Source organism: Xiphophorus hellerii, chromosome 10 (genome assembly GCF_003331165.1).
Source record: "Xiphophorus hellerii strain 12219 chromosome 10, Xiphophorus_hellerii-4.1, whole genome shotgun sequence".
Taxonomy (NCBI): domain Eukaryota; kingdom Metazoa; phylum Chordata; class Actinopteri; order Cyprinodontiformes; family Poeciliidae; genus Xiphophorus; species Xiphophorus hellerii.
The window spans coordinates 17,171,989-17,189,149 of NC_045681.1; the positions used below are offsets into that span (position 1 = coordinate 17,171,989).

Consider the following 17,161-nt stretch of genomic DNA (forward strand, 5'->3'; position numbering starts at 1 on the left):
CATGTCAGATGATTACACAACACGAACCCTCAGGCTAAACCCCGCCTTAGTTTATGACGTCTTTTTCAAAGTCGGCTGAACTTCACTCAATGTTCTGATCTAGTGTTAGACACTTAAGCAACTTCTTGACATCGCCAACGCTCTACTTCTGATACCTGAATTAATGCCCCCTGGTGGCCCTTCCTGACATGTCAGCTCGTTGAAAATCAGTTAATCACTGCTTTGCATGTGGAACAAGCTAAAGGCACATTGAGTATAAAACAAAAATGAAAAGATTGTGCTGGAATGTTGGCAGGTTTGGTTTCAGCTCCTTTATTAGATGTTTGTTCATTTGAGAATTCTAAAAAAAAAATTAAAAAAAGGAGCTAATTATTCTCCTTCATCCAGTCTGGAGAAAAAAAGAGTTAATTTCCTTCCCGGTGGGATGTTTACTCAACACCAGCTGATGTTTCTCGGCACGGACAGCTCCTATTTCCTCCAGCTCCGTCTACTCATGAATAAAAATGCGTGGTGTTCTCTCCGATCTGACCCCCTGATGGCCCAAGTGCTTTTCCACGTCAGCCCTCAGCCTCAACTCAAACTCAGCCTGACACAATAAGGACGCCCTGCTGTCTGACCACGGGGTTCCTGCACAGCTACTCGCTGCAATCAGCAAAAAAAAGAAAAGAAAAAAAAATGGTACAGGCACTAGTCATGCAGTTTGCACTCCAGACTGCTGGAGGTTCTCCTTTAATTGACTGAAATCTGCAGCATCTGGACAGAAACATCTTAATACAAAGCTAAAAATCTTGTTTTTCTTCCCTCTGCTGTTTGGGAGTTTTTTGATGTGAGTAAAGTCTCAGCGCTGCACTCAGCTGTAAAACACGGAGAGATAATCCTTTTATTGATCCCAAACAACAGCAGCATTCCCAAATTAAGCAGAAACAGTCTGTGTCCTTAGTGAGGGTCATGCTCTGCAGGCGAACAGATGGAGCTGGGGAAAAAAAAATGAGTTTAGTAGCTTAGAGCGTGTTGTGAGTGCACAGAGAAGGTCGTCTCACCTCTATTTGTTCGCTCCCATCCTCTCTGTTACGAAAGCGGCAGAGTGTTGCTGCGGAAGCAGCTTTGCGACGACGCGCCACGCAGTCGCCCCACGGCCCGACCTCCATTGTTACAGCGATTTGTTTCACACTTTAAAAAAACAAATTATGATGATTATCTGCAGGCTGCCGTGAGGACGCCCCGAGGCAATCACACGCTGTGAGGATTAGACTGCGTGTCCTCACTGCACCGCGGGGAAAACGATGCTTAAGACCGTCAGGTCGACAAAAGATCTCAGAGCGGATATAATGGAAATATTGCCAACATTTCAGAGAGAAATTGACAATCTTTTGGGAAATTGCTCACTATAGTTACTCTAATTTATTTTTGCGTTTAAGTAATTTTATCCACTATGATGAGCCTCTCCACATTATTTTATGAAAATACATTAGAGTAAAGGTGGTAACATCCAGGAGCTTGAGATATATCGTATTATAACTCATCTTTAGAAACGGGAAAACACTACAGACGACTTTCGGCCATGACAGACACAAAGTTGATATCCTCTTGATTTATTTAGAAGATTTAATCTGATGAGGGCACCAATTAATGAGGCTTTGCATGTTGGGATGTCTGCAGAACGAAGTGTGAACAGGAACTTAAGCAGACGAGGTAATCTCAGTTTTGTGTGTTGCCCTCTTTCCTTTTCTTCAGGGAGAGTTGCAGAAACGCAGATTAGCTGCAACTTGGAACGTTTTGGAAAATGTCTGCAGCAATGGCTGAACCCGAACCAACCAAACCAAACCAGATGTCAGCAGCTTTCAGAAGAAAACAAAATGTTCAGACAAGAACCAAAACTAAAGCATACGGGAAATTGAGAATTCAACAAAATGTTCTAGAGTTTTCACCCACTATAGTTTTTTTTTTTTTTTTTAATCTATCTAAGCATCTCAGGTTAAGGTTGAGGAATGACGCTTACTGAAACTAAAGATAAGGAAGTGTTTGGAACAAAGGAAAACTGGCAGGAATTCAGAGATTTGAAGGGATCAGCGTGTAATTCCTGATCTCTGAGTGTTTTTTATCTGCAGCCATGCAGATCCACTTTAAAAGGCATTAACAGCCAATCGGATCAGACGGTGATGGCTGGTGCTGTGAGACCGGCTGACCTCCATGTGAGGGAGACAAACACTCACAGATCAGATAGGCAATAAAACCTTAGAAATAGAGACATTTCTGCAGCTGAAGCTTTATACACTCATGCTTTCAGACGAATCCAAAAAAACATTTTTGAAAGCAATAGAGAGACAAAGAGACATAAATGTTGTTTGTTTCAACCGATTTTGAAATCGCCTGCTGCATTTCCGGAAAGATGTTTTCTGGAGTTGCTTAAATTTATCTGTAACTTAGTAAAAATCCTAAGCAAACTTTAGAAAATGCAAAGTATCAGAAGCGCATGTTTGTAAAAAAGCGGATTGCGCGTCCTGTTTATCCACATCATTCTGTGCTGAAATCCCATCAGCTTGATGCCTCTGTGTGTCCTTCAGGAGGGAGTTTGCTGAGCTGATGGAGAAGTACGGCTCCAATAACGTCACGGCGTCGGGAAGAATCTCTCCAACGCAGCTGTCCACGGGTAAAACGCATCAAACAGCTTCGCTTCTCTGACGATCGCTCACTGACTCGCCTTGCTGTCGATGTTCAAATTGTTCCTTGAAGAACCGACGGCTGGAGGAAACATCCTGAGGAAACGTTTCAAAACATATTTTCCTCTCCCAAAAAGAATGTCCCACGTCTCAGAGAATCTGCACTGAAGACAGATCTCCTCTTTTGCCAAATGTTTCCCAATTTTTTAGAAATGCAAAAGTATTCTTTTTCAACTTCTTTCTCTGTCAGAGCATTTTCACCCTCCAAATCTTTCCAACGTTACCAGTGTTTCTACAGTCTGATGGAAATCAGTTCTTTGGAAAAGTTTCCCACGCCACTGGAAAAATCTTACTTAGTATTTTTGGTCTAGTTTCTAGTGCAAATATTCTTAGTATGCTTGAAATAAGACAAAACTAATTCACAAGTAACTTTTCAGCAAGAGATAGGAGCTTGTTTTAAGTAAATAATACCCTAATATTGATTAAACATGTCTTGCTATAAGTGAAATAATTTACCAATGGATCTAGTACTTTTTCCATCAGCAATAAACTTTCAAGTTTTTACCTTTTTCAAAATTCTTTTCACAAAAATATTTCCTCATTTGTGTCCTGGGAGCTTTTAAAGCCCACATTGACTTTTAGAAACTTTTCCTTCATCCTACATGTTTGTTTTACAAAACATTTTTTTCTAATAACTCTTTAAAAATGCATTTAGAGGTCTTTCTCCTATTTTGCAAGTTGTTGTTTTTTTTAATCCTAACAAAGAGTTCGATTCTTAAAATATTGTTTTGCTCCTGTGTTCATGCCAGCTTCTTCTGTGTCCGTTCAGGGAAGCTGACGGACACGGCGTCCTCCTCCTCTTCCTCCCGGTCGGAGAGCCCACAGCTGCTCAGTCCTAAAGAAGGCATCACCGCCTACAGCCACGCTCCGCAGTACACCACCACCCCGGCCTACACCGTGCACACTGCGGCACACGCCTTCAGGTGGGACGCAGCAGATTCAGGGCGTCTGGGCGTTCTTACAATTCGTGTGTCTAGAATTAAGATCTTAAAATGTCTTGTGTTCATTCAGGAAATAACTTGGCCGTGAACACTACAACTACGCGTTTTCTGTTTTCTCGCGAGACTTTACTGTTTCGCGAAAGTTTGCGTCACACGCAGACATAATCACTGCATTCTGTGACTGGAGGCGTTTGCAGCTGCTGCTAGCTAGCTGCTAATATTCCCATTGCTAGCTAGCTAGCTAGTTCTTCATTTAATTTTTTTTTTTGCGTCCATCGTGGCTTTGTAATACAAATCCGTTATCTGGACAATAGTTGTCTTCGCCATTGGCTCATTTCTGTTGCCAGCCCATACAGTTTATTTATTTTTTTCTTTTTCTGTACATTTATGTCGTGTTATAGGTCTTAAAAAGTTTGTAACCTGAATTGGTGAAACCTGCAGACTGAGACTTCAGAAATAACTCAGAAATGACAGATGGAGATGTGTTCTTTCAACCCTCTACCTTAATCTATCAGTACTGTAATGCTGTCTGATGATGCATTCCTTGTGTTTGCTAACCTTAACTCATTGTTCTGACCTGTTGGATGCTTCAGGAACTGCCTGATAAGCCATTATGCCACCACTTCCACCCTCTGGTGGCGGATGTGGATGTAATTTATTTCCATCCGCATTATGTCCAGGTTGCACTATATGTGGTAGCTGAAAATTGAGAAAAACGACAGAGGCTGAGCAGAAATGTTAGTTTGTTCCTTAATTTACAGAAATGTTAAGATGAATGCTGATATTTAGAAGTAAATTCAGTCTTCATTAATATGCGTGTCAGTTCTGAGCATCATATTTTCTCAAGAGAAATGTTTCAGCTGGGCTGTAAACTTTTGAAAAACATTGAGTTTCTTCCATAAGGGAAGCAGATGAACAAATCCCTGGAGTTCTTAGTTTATTCATTCTGCTGTCTGTTCAGTGACATTCACGTTCATTCAGCACTTCCAGAAAGTTTGTCTCCGGTTACATAAACTGTCCAACTGTGACTGAGCTGCACGGAAACACCAGCAGAAACTAAAAATAGCGAAGAGCATCTTCAGCAGTTCTCAAGCGGAGGATGGATGAAGATTAGGCGGCGCTCCGGCTGACTCCGAGCTCCGAGTTTAATCTCTGTCATCCCGTCGTCTCTTCTCCTCTTTCCCGCAGTGACAGCGTCATTCAGTTGATATGTGTCGCCAAGGGAACAGGCCTGGGACTCGTCGTCAAGGGAGGGGCCAACCGAGCTGAGGGACCAATGGTGTTCATTCAAGAAATAGTGCCTGGAGGAGACTGCCAGAAGGTCAGAGTTCATGTCACTTTGTTATAATAAAGCAAAATCGGCAGAGATGGAAACATAGATTGGGAGGAAGAGACTCTGTTCGACTAAAGCTGGCACATAAATATTGATACAGTGACTTGCAAAGGTTTCCCGACCTATTAACCTTCTTTACAAGTGGTGCATAATTATGAAATGGAAGGGAATGATACCTTGTTTTTGAACAATTTGCTAAACGATAAATTGCCCCAGAACTTATTGCGATAAATGATAATATTGTTGTAATATAATAGGAAGAATGGAAGAATAATACAAGAGCACATTCCTGAAGATTGATAAACATGAAATTCAGTATTCAGTAATTTTCAGTATCCAAAATAAATAAACAAAACTACTGAAGCAACAAATAAAATTAATTTTGAAGTCTCTGTAGACAAGATTGTCTTTCAGAAAAGGGATAGTTGAGACCAAAGCAGCAGACTGAAGACCAGTTTTGGTAGCGACAGACAAAAGAACAACATTTCCGTGGTTATTATACCAACTGGACAGCCGGTTGCTCTACAGACTCCCGTTTATAAAGTGTTACATACATGTTGTTGCAGGTGTAAGATTGATTTAATTATTGAACTAGTTAAAACAAAGTAGCACATCCTGTTATTTAAAAAAAATCTGCACGTTCTAATTTTGGACAGTTTTGCACAGAGTATGTGTTGATAATTCCTGTGGTTCTGCTGCAGGACGGCCGGTTGCAGGTGGGAGACCAGCTGGTGTCCATCAACAAGGAGTCTCTGATCGGAGTGACGAACGAGGAGGCCCGGAGCATCCTGACGCGCACCAAACTCAGGTCCAGCACGAGCGAAACCAGACAGACCGAAGGCGGATTAAAGCAGAACAACAGAAAACCTTTGAGCATCTCTATGACTACGAGGCTTAACGGGGGGCAAAGAACAGTGTTTGAACGCATCATTATGTTTGCGTTGCAGACCGGACCCCACGGTAGAGATTGCTTTCATCAGGCGGAGGTCGTCGTCCAGCTCCAGCAGCGGCTCCCACAGCCCCGTCTGTCTGCAGGGGTGTGGCGTCGGAGCCGGACCCCAGACGAAGGCCCTCGGGTTGGGCTCCACGGCCCCACAGCAAACCATGGTGACCAAGATCACTTCCAGCAGGAACCCTGCCTGTGAGACGCTGCCGCCGGTCAACGTCACGCAGGTCTGAGCTTCATGAGACGGATGGGCCACAGCGTCTGTATTGTCTAACTTGCTGTGTCTGATTAGATGTTTCTGTCTGATACGAGGAAGAACTGTTCGACCTTTGACCTGTTTTTTTTTAGGTGCAAGTCTCTCCAGGCAGAACGGAGCAGACGGGAATCTCCTCAGCGCCGCGGAGCGACAGCAGCAACCACACAAACCCTGGTGAGTTTCCGTCTAGCTCTGATGAAGATTCGAACCAGTTAAATGAGGAGAGGTTTGGAGAATACTATCTGCGCTCATAATCTTCTATATAGTATTCAATTTTCTAGACTACAATACTAGAAGATTTCAACAGCGTACGAGTCTGATAAAAAATCTCAAAGAACTCTGCGTCTGATGTAATTTAGAAATTAGCTGCCAACATGATCAGGTCTTTTTGTCTAACCAAATTCAACCCTGTAAGAAGACTGTAGGATTTTACATGAACTCTACAAAGACCATAAAATAAAATCACAGGATCTACTGCATTCCCTTGCTGCTGTGGAATTGAAAGTGCATTTTGTTTGTTTATGATTGTTTTATGTGGTAAAGATTTTTATTCCCGTTTTTGTTCAGTGAAATTAAATAATTGTATTGAAAAAACTATGATTAGGCATAAATATATGACGTTCCCTTTGAAAGATCAAGTCAAGACATCTTTAATTATCAAAATGTTCCAATTTTTTTCTTACCTTCCTGTGTAAGTCTGGAAGCCTGTCTGAATAGATTGAAATTATTTTGAATGTTGGAAAAGAGATCATTATTTTTGAATACTTTCTAAATCATAAAACATTAAGAATAAAAAAGGGTATGCTTTTTTTCCACCATAACTGTAGCTAAAGCATCATTCCAGTTGAACCGTCATTTATTTCTTTTGTTTTGTTGGCCTCCTATCTGATCAACAAACCACCTGCCCACGAACTAACACCCTGTGGACGTAAACAGACGTGAAGACATCGCAGTTCCAGACCCAACCGGCTCGTACATCCATCAGTCCTTCCTTTCATCTGAACGCTGAGCTGCTTGTGAGGTGACGGCGTGTCGCCTCATCAAAACCTCCTGACTGTAAACGCAGACAGATTGGGAACAGCTGCGCGCCTCCAAACTGTGGCCTTACAGTCGCAGCGAAGCAGATGGTTCGAGGAGGAAGGAGGAAGTGATGCGAGCGGGAGGTCTGGGCTGCGATTGGCTTCAGAGGTGTGAAGTTCCACCACATCTCTGTGTGCGAGGAATCCTGAGGTCTCCCTCCATATGTTAATTCATCCCGATTTTCGTCTTTGACGTCATGATGTGAATTCACTCGAGTAAAACAAACTCACGGTTTTACACGCAGAAAATGTCATAATTAAGTTTTAGTTCATTTTTCTTTTTCTTTTATAATTTTCTGGCTCTTTTTCCCTTCCTCCAGGTCAGTTTACTACAGTTCAATTAGTATACAGGATGAAAATCAATATATTGTTTGAAAAAGTAGCCCATTTATATCAAGATTTTATTAAATGTAGTTTTTGTGAAAAATGTAAGACAACAATTAACAAAAACTTGATTTCTGAGTGATATTTTGAGGTTTGTCTCAAATTTGAACTCTGTAAAAGTGTGAAAAACTGATTAAACTTTAACAGTGACAGGAACCCTTGTGAAAAATAAATATACTAGGTACATGACAACATGCTTATGAAAATTAGCACAATAAAAAAGCAGCTACACTTTAAAGGAAATGCGAATACTATATCTCATTATAATGAGATAAATCGAGTCGGCTCCCTGGCGTTCTAAACATTATTAGTCATCACATTACATTTAGTACATTACATTTTTTTTAAAAAGAGTATTAGAAGCATATTTTTACAAATTTTCTTACTTTTTTTATATAATCTTAACCAGTATATCCACTTGACAACATACTAAAAAATGTAATGCAGCATATTTAAAATACACTTATATATATTATTTTTTCCACCAGGGAACATAAATCTGTGTTTCTGTGTTTCAGATTCTGGGAGCAGTCAGCCACCTCAGAGGAAATGTTCGCTCAGTTCCAGCTGTCGATTCAAACTGGAACGACTGGAGCAGGTCGGTCTCTCGCCTGATTCAAATGTAAAGGAAGAAAAGTTTTAATTTTGTTTCTTCACCGCATAATTATCAGCAGGACATCCCAATCCTCAGACTGTGATGACAGTAGAACATATAAAAACATGTGAAGAGAACGAGAGTGAAGCACATCAGTGTAGCTCCCGGTCGATGTTTCCACCACATCCAGCTGTGTGTATTGATCCGTGTGTGTGTGTGTGTGTGTTTCAGGCGCTGGATCTAATCGGTCTGAAGCCCACAGATGCTCAGCGGCAGGTTCTTAGGTCCAGACTACGAGCCGATCCCACTGGAACAGTGGCCTTCACAGGTACGACAACAACTCCCATCATCCTTCACTTCACACTCACATGGCGGAGATTCAAATAACAACAAGCTTTTGTTTGTTAGCCCTTGTTTTACTAGCATGTTTTTTTTTTCTCTACCCTGATTCAGTTATCTGATTTAATTTAATTCTGATTTAATGTTTCACGTAAAGAATCTCACGGCAGCAACAGAAAAAAAAAATGCATCAGACTGATATTTTTTAACAGGTTATCTTTAATAGCATTATGGTTTGTTCCATACTGAATAATAGCTCCAAACATTTGTTGCAGCATGTTGAAGCAGGCACTCGCGTTGTGTTAGAAGTTAATCTGTACTTTTTCGCAATTTATATTTCTTTTAAATTTGTAACTGACTATTTAGTGCTGCATTTAGTGACAGTGGGAATTCTTAAAAATCAAATCCAACTCCAGTACAATGTTTGTTTTACTACGAAGGATTAGAGGTCAAAGTGAAACGTGTGACCTCTGAAGTGAAGTTACTGCAGCTGAAGTTCAGAGGACAAGCACTCTGGTAAAGAGTGCTGATAAATGCTTGTTTGTTTTTAACACAGAAGGTAGAAAAAATGTACGTTAAATGTAATGTAAGGTTAAAGAAACAGATAGTCAACCACAATTTTAGTGTGACCTAAGGAAACCAAAGACACTGCGACATACGGAGAAAATTAACGAGAATATTTAGGGGGGAAAAAAAATCTTAATTAAGGTATGTGAAATATCTTAATGAGCCTTACCAGTCCCTTTTGGCAGAAAATATGTGTGAAATATATCTCAACAGAACTGATCCTCATGTACCTAAAACACAGACAGATGGAGAAAACTATGTTCATTGAAAAGTTCTACATCTAATATGGTAACCTTGTGACTGCCCTGCGTTTATGAGCGCAGATAGTATTCTCCAAACCTCTCCACATTTGTGTAAAAAAAAAAAAAGAGCTTGCATGTTTACAATAGCTCCCCCTGCTGGACTGAATGGTTTTTATTTTTGTTGATCATTCACTGCGGAGGGATATTGTTGCTCAGAGGAACAGATTTCTTAGGAACTAGTTAAGGCAGAAAACCTGTTCTGTAGGATTGGGCCCAGAAAAATGCAAAAAAAAAAAACAACAACCCTGGTTTTATTTGAGACCTACTCTTAAATGAGCTTCATGTTACTATTTAAACCTATTCAACTGGCACCATAAATACTTATTAAAAACAGATTAATGCAGTCATTAGGAAACCAGGTGAGATTTTCCAAAGGACACGTTCTGTTGAACTCTTCCTTCCTATTTGCGCTTGCAGACTTCGAGGGCCTGATTCGGGAACTGTTCAAGCCTCAGCTGGAGGAACTGTTCGGCACCCAGTCCAGCTCCAGGTTCACGTCAGACGACTTCTCCAGCCTGCTGGAGTCTCCCACCAACCCACCGGTAACAGCTCAGGCTGGGAAACGCCTGGGGAATCTGGGATCTGCGGGCTAAAATTCACACATAAAACATCTGCAAGTTTTATTTTACGTTTAAAATACTAAACCTATTTTAAATGAAACATCCATTGACATCTTCAAAAACAAAAGAGACATCTTCCAAAGTAAAATTATCTATGGTTTTGTCACTTTAAAAAGTAAAATGAAATCTACTTTTTTTCCACTATTTAAGTTAATAATGAGACTGCTAATAACTTCTGGGATTTATCTAAAACGTCACACACTGGCCTTTTAACACAAACATCTAGTGGCTTGTGTTAATCTTCAGAGAAAATAGTTACATTAACGAATTCATCCTAAAGTTGAAATTGAGATTTTAAATTGGAAAAGACAAAAATCATGAATGTGTGCCAGAACTTTAACCCATCTGACAGTGGGTATCCCGTGTTTCTTCCTACAGCCATCGCTGTCAGACTCGGACGACCTGGAGGAGATGGAGAAGTTGAGGAAGGAGCACATTGAGGCGCTGAAGGAGATCAAGACACTGCAGGTGACCTCACTAAAGTCTGATCAAATGTTAGAGGATTATGGTGAAACCTGCCAGGTTTGATTCTGGAGCGGGGGGGAAAAAACAAACAAAAAAAACCCACATTCTGTTTAATTCCAATAGGAGCAGCTTGTCGAGTCTCAGAGAGTTCACCATGAGCTGGAGGACGAGCTCAACAAGGCCAAGCAGGTCAGTCTAATATTTAATTTCCCCCTCATCTGTTGGACTTTAAAGAAATATTTGCTTTTAAATAGAATCACCTAGTTTTTAGTTTTCCTAAGCTAAAACTACTTTAGTTTAGTGGGGACACAAATCATCTTGTTTTACATTTGAGGATGTAGAAGTGAGATTTCTGCATTCTGTTGTGTTTTTTTCCTCTTCTTGCAACACAAAGTCAGTATGAAACGAAATCACATCGTTTTTGTGTTTTGAAGGCAGTACAGGAGAGCTGTCTGATAAATTTAGATTTTTCATGACTCTGAGTGTTTCTGTAAAAATAGATCAGCAGGTGGAGCCTTCGACACACACACACACACACACGCACGCACCCGAACATGAGTGTGGGAGGTTGAGTTGAACCCACTCAGCGGCTGGAGGAGGGCGAGGCCTCCATTCGCTCGTCTTTCGGGCTCTAAAATAGTTCCTCCTCCCGTTTGTTTGTTCTGATTCACAGCTGAAGGGTCTCGCCCTCGTTCGCTCCCACTTCGCCGCCTCTCGGCTCCTGTATCGTTGCGTAAATGGATCGATATCTAGATTTAGATGCAGCTGACAGATGTAGTGAGCCAGCGAAGGTTCTGGCGGGATGTTTCCGATCTGTAGGTTGGACAGTCGCAGGAAAGACGAGGAGATTTAAACTCTGAGTGCATCATTGTAATGTTTTCCCAACATTAGTCTCATTATAATTGCATGTTATTTTATTTTTTGTTTGATTATTGATTTTTTTTTAAATAAATATTTGTGGTCCATTAGACCAGTGGTGTCCAAACGTTTTGGGACCAGGACCAATATTCAGTTGAGAAAACTCGAGGGCCACATGTTTTAAAATTAATCCGTATGGTCGGCCTTGAAGTGATTGTTGAATTAAACCATCACTGAAACTTTCCTCTCTGACTCAGCTGTGATTTTTAGAAAACCTTGCTGACTCATACTAAAAGCCTCTGTGTTCTGCGGTTCAAAAGTCTAAATATCTTCCATGCAGTCATTTTTTTGCTAAGAAATATGACTTCTTGTTTCATACTGTTGTACAGAGGAATCAGTAAACAGCATTCTGGCAAACATGGTTGCGGTATTATGCCTTGGCGGTCTAAAGGACATTTTCTTGAACCGCTTGAAAGCAACATTAAATCATTTATCATGCAAGTTAATGCACACAATGCTCCACAGCGACATCTGGTGGGAGCAGCTCCTAATTGGATCTAAATTCAAAACATGCGTTGGGTAACACCAAGCGGTCATCACTGTTTTTTTCTTATCTTAGTCTCCCTGAGAATCGTTTTCAGGCCTGAGTCGTGATCCAGATTAAAATTCTTTAAAAATCTTTTGGGACTCAGAAACTCCCCAGACCTGAGATGTCCTCCCAGGGACAGATGGGTGCTACACGGAGCGTCTTTTTTTTTTTTTTGAACAGCAATTTGTAGAGGTTTAGAAACATAAGCAGCCATGCTGAGAGCGATAACAGTAACAGATGGCCTTCCTGTTTTCCCATGTGCTTCTATGTCTTATTAAGAAAATATTTTTTTTTGTTTTTTTACCTTCTTGTGTCCTGCTAGTCTTACGTGTGTACGACATCTCTGCAGGAGGGCTTAAGTCGCCAAATTCATGTGCTGTGTGTTGTTTCCTTTCAGTCATAAAAAGGAAGTCACACACAGCACACAAACTAAGCTTTACACATTTTCCAAATGAGTTACACACCTCCAGGTATCTTAGGTTCATTACAGAGTGCTTACTGAAATAGAAAAACTTAAAAAAAAAAAAAAAAAATCTATATTGTGATATGGATTTATCTCCGTTTTTAACGTTTTCTTTGATTTAGAAGGATAAACATCATTAATATGTCAATGGTGGACAGCAAAAAAGTACATCTACTTGTGTACTGTACTTAAAAAGTGTCCTTTTTTATTTCCTTTTCTTGGTGTTGAGACATTTTAAATAAAAAAATAACAATAGTGAAAATAGCTGTCATTTCTTTTACAGCTTGATTAGATCAACACACACCAGGTACTGACACCAGTTTTAGCAACAATTTGACTAGGCCGTTACAACGCCTTCATTCTTTTCTTTTTCAGCCATTCTTTTGTAAGTTTGCGTCAGCGTTCAGGTGTATAGACATGTTAGAAATGTTCAGTTTTTCAGAGTCCCACATTTCATTCTAGAATAGTTTGCCATACAGAGGAGTTCATGAACTCTTTAGCAAAAACAAACCCCTCAGACTTTCTGTGCTTATTCTTAAACCACAAATCAAGCCAGCTGTTTTTCTGCATACACAAGTTTTCAAAAACTGGGGTCGGAGTTGTAAGGTCAAAGAAACTTCCCATAGCTCCTGATTCACTTCAGTGTAAGTGTGCAAGCAGTCTCGATCTGATTTCCTCGCCGGGCAACTCGGAGGGGCAACAACACAAGGTTGTCATGAAATTTGTCTGTATCATATTTTTAATTATTTGTGAAAGAAGCTGATGACTACAAGATGCTCAAATGTTGCTAGCCTGACCAACATTTGAAATTTAGGCAGATTTATGAGCTGAGGTGGACCTGCGAACCCTGATGAGCTTTCACTGGGTAATCTGTTTGCCGAAAGACTTGATGTTCCACCTTCGTCACGTACGCTCTCCAGGAAGCGAAAGTCGGAGCAGAGGAGAGTCAGACTCTGAGGACCCGGATCCAGCTGGTCGAGGAGGCCCAGAAGCAGGCCAGAGGGATGGAGATGGACTATGAGGAGGTCATCCACCTGCTGGAGGCTGAAATCGCCGAGCTGAAGACTCAAAGGGTGGAGCATCCAGCAATGACCAAGAAGGTAGCCAATCACAGAGTCATCATGTTGCTAAAAAAAAATCCTTTGTGTTAAAATGGATCTACTGGAGAAAATATCAACCTACTAACAAATTACATAGTGCTCTGTACAATATTGACAATTAATTTAGTTTTGTTGAGAGAAGTGCATTTTTACTTTCTAACCTAGGAGGAAGTAGACGAACTGAAGAAGAAGGTGGCTATTCTGGAGTGTCAGCTAAGGAAGAGTGAAACGGCCAAAAAGGGTTTTGAGATGTCAACGGGAAAGCTACTAAGTTTTGTGGAGGTGAGAGGGTAAACCAAAAACCTGAATCCAAACTTTGATCATCTCCGTGAAGTTTACGTTTGTTTTTCTTTTTGCCTTTCACTGCAGAGCGTTCAGGACTTTTTGCTGGAAAGTCACGGACCCACAAAGAGCTACAGGTACACACCTAAAAGCTGTCTGTGTGGATGTGTGTGTGTCTCAGAGTGACAAAAGGTTGATTGGCTGCCTGCTATTCGTTAGAGTCTGCGCTAACGAGTCCGGTTCCTTGGGGAAAATGGTTGCCATAGCAACCAGCAGCCTTCATCTCTACATGTTAGTTTTGCTTGTCCTTTGTGTGCGTGTGTGTATCTTTACCACAGTGTTCTGCTGTGTTGCTGCTGATATACACATGTAGTGTGTGTTAAGAACTACAAGAAATAGAAATAAAACTCATGTACAGATGGGGAAATATGTAAACAAATGTTTGAACAGGAAAAAATCCCATCAATTTGTTTAGTTTTTTTGTTTTTTTTATTATTTATTTGACTCTAATTTTGTTTTTCTCTATAATATAAAAAAATAAAGTATTTAAATATATTTATTTTCTAAGCAGCAACACATGTAAACATGTAAAAACTGTAACTAAATACTTTTATCCTCATCTAGTCACTTGAAGCTAATTTATTTAGTTTTGTTTAAAGGGTCAATATTACCATTTTTTCATTTAAATTGGGATATTTGAATTTTTCAAAACAAATATAAATCAAAGGAAATTATCATGAAATTAATAAATGTGTTCTTGTTTTTCAAATTCTTAAAAAGGTAAAGAAACAAAGTTTTTCTTATGTCTTCATATTTCGTTCTCTCTGTTTTTCATTACTTCAAAGTTTTGCTTTGCTTTTCTAATAACGGACGCTAGGTGGGTAAATTGTTTCCTGTACATCAACACAGGGTGTCAGTTTCTCTGTGCATCCATGAAATAACAAATTAACAACTCTATTCAACATCTTTGTGACTTTCAACAAGTCTAAACGAGGTTCAGGAAAGGTCCCTTTGCACGTTCGGTACACAGGAAATAAGTTAGAAGTGAAGGCAACTGAGACGTGCGTTACTCAGTCATGTAATGATGTCTCCAGCAGAGAGCCCACTAGTCCGGGCTTCGCACACACTCAGTGGTCCGGCTTGGCCCACATCAGCTCAGGCAGAGCGCCGGTTGGCTCCCGGTAATGGGCTCCCGCTGTGATCGGCGGCATTACGAAATGTCTCCACCGAGTAAGAGGTCACCAATTACTCTTTCCTATCCAGTTGTTGAACTTTATTTATTAACCACCAACACACACCACTGATCACCATGAGGAGTGTTACACAAAGCAGGCTAACGGGTTCACTTCATAATCCAAAACTGCAGAACATATCTTAAGTCTGGCTTGGATGGATGGATGGATGGATGGTAGTAAAAGGTAGAAAAAAAGGTTTTATGATCTGCTGTAGGCCAATGTCTGATTATCTTTTTGTTCTGCGTCTGAAGTCGTCCTCTGTGGATGAATGAGTAACCTTATTGCCATCAAATGGTTTGTGTACATCTAGATTAGTTTTTCCACTCATAACATCTCTGATTACGGTAATTCCTTTGTCTCTTACATTCTTTTAAGATTATAAATTATCTTTCGTCTCATTTCCTTCTCTCCTTTCACTTCCTCCCTCCATCATTCTCTCCCACTGATGTTTCATCGTAGATCTGTTTGTGCAAGTTTCTTATCCTGCTATTTATCTTTTCTATTTACGTTTCTGATGTTGCGTTCTGATGCTGGTGTCCCTTTCGATCTGTTTGAATTTTCCTTTTCTTATGTATATATATATTTTTTTCATCTACGCTGTTATTCACCCGTTTTCCATCTGCCTAGTTTCATAATCTCTTCTGTTATTCCTCCCTTTTCTCTTCTTATTTCATCTGTTTATCTTTCATGTTTCCCTCCATCTGCCCTCATCCTTTTGTTCCTCCGCCGTGTCTTGATCCCAGTTTATCAGCTCTCCCTGGGAGCTTGTGTAAGGTGGACTCGGTAAATCCGGTCACTTGGTCATGCTATTAAGTCATCTACCTATGAAACCTCCTGCCAGCTTCTTTTATTTCATTGCAGGTCAGTGGGACACCTGAGGTTTCATAACTGCTGGACACTCTACCCCCCATAACAGACCCCCGGTCCTATTTCTGTTATTTTTACTCTCTCGTTTGTTCATTTCTAGGCCACTTGTTGTCTGATCCATAGATTCAATAAAGGAAGCATTGTTGATTTTTTTTCCCTTCCTTTTTTCTAGCTCCCTCAATGTTTTTTTTTTTTTTTGTATTCTGACACAGATTAAAGCCATAATTTCCTCAGAGCTCAGCTCAGAAGCAAAATTTGTTTATAGAAAGAAAGAAAAAATTCAACCTCAGAGAAATGATCTGTATTGTAGTTTAACTTGTGCCTGACTTCATCAGGTTAGATGTTTGCTGCACAGATGCAACAAACGACAACAAACTCAAAGGCGTCATTGACAGGCAGCTGAAGGTTCTGATTTCAATGCAGGATGGACACAAGAACAAGACGTATGCTTGGAAGAGCAAAGATGAGGCTTTCAGACTGAAAAGCGTCTTAAGTGTCCCTTTTAATCAAGAAAGGAGGTGTGAGCGACATGTTTTACTACACTGTAAAAAAAAACCCAAACAAAAAAAAAAACACCTGTAGAATTTACCCCCAAAAGCTGAAGGAACAATTTGCACTCAATCTGGTTGGGTACATTTAAACAGATACTTTTAGTAAAGCATAAGAACTCTGAAACACCAAAAGTAGGTGAAATCTACCTCGCCTTTTTTGGTTACATTTTCATTCCCAATTACCTTAAAAATTGGAGTAAAACTAAATTAAATTTTCGCTCCTCATGTTATATTATCCTGTGTTACGTTATGAAGCCCACCCAGCGTGTGCATTCAGTGCGCTGCCTTTGTTTACAGTCCGATTTACTTTTGCCACCCAACCTTTTTTATTTCCTCGACAGGTTAACTATTTATCCCTCTATTTGCACTGTGACACCAGGATCCAACCATCAAGCACATCATTCTGGCCCGATCCGGCTAGAATTTTGGGTCTTGTTTTGGTCGGGATCCGGCCATAAATCTAAATAATCCAGAGTACCCAAAGAAAATCCAGGCTTGCTCTGCAAGAACATGCCAACTCCACACAGGAAAACTTAGCCCAAAAACAAAAACTCTTATTAGTTTAAGGCCTCAGCTCTGAGCCTCGCAATGATTAATGCTGCCTGCCATCTGTTTTTAGAAGGGATAATCTTAATCGACCTGGGGAGAAAAAGAGAAGTCAATGGCGTC

At 40.3% G+C, this 17,161-nt stretch overlaps 1 protein-coding gene across 4 annotated transcripts in view; it reads left to right on the forward strand.

The window, feature by feature from the left end:
- Positions 1–17,161, forward strand: part of stxbp4 (syntaxin binding protein 4) — a 37,514-nt gene that overhangs the window by 13,131 nt on the left and 7,222 nt on the right. For all 4 annotated transcript variants that reach the window (XM_032574697.1, XM_032574694.1, XM_032574695.1 and 1 more), the window contains exons 6-19: positions 2,565–2,650; positions 3,490–3,643; positions 4,850–4,982; positions 5,696–5,802; positions 5,942–6,167; positions 6,289–6,370; positions 8,178–8,257; positions 8,486–8,582; positions 9,880–10,004; positions 10,461–10,550; positions 10,671–10,736; positions 13,378–13,557; positions 13,723–13,839; positions 13,927–13,976. In XM_032574697.1, the coding sequence (XP_032430588.1) occupies positions 2,565–2,650; positions 3,490–3,643; positions 4,850–4,982; positions 5,696–5,802; positions 5,942–6,167; positions 6,289–6,370; positions 8,178–8,257; positions 8,486–8,582; positions 9,880–10,004; positions 10,461–10,550; positions 10,671–10,736; positions 13,378–13,557; positions 13,723–13,839; positions 13,927–13,976 (1,593 nt within the window). The remainder of the gene's footprint in view (positions 1–2,564; positions 2,651–3,489; positions 3,644–4,849; positions 4,983–5,695; positions 5,803–5,941; positions 6,168–6,288; positions 6,371–8,177; positions 8,258–8,485; positions 8,583–9,879; positions 10,005–10,460; positions 10,551–10,670; positions 10,737–13,377; positions 13,558–13,722; positions 13,840–13,926; positions 13,977–17,161) is intronic.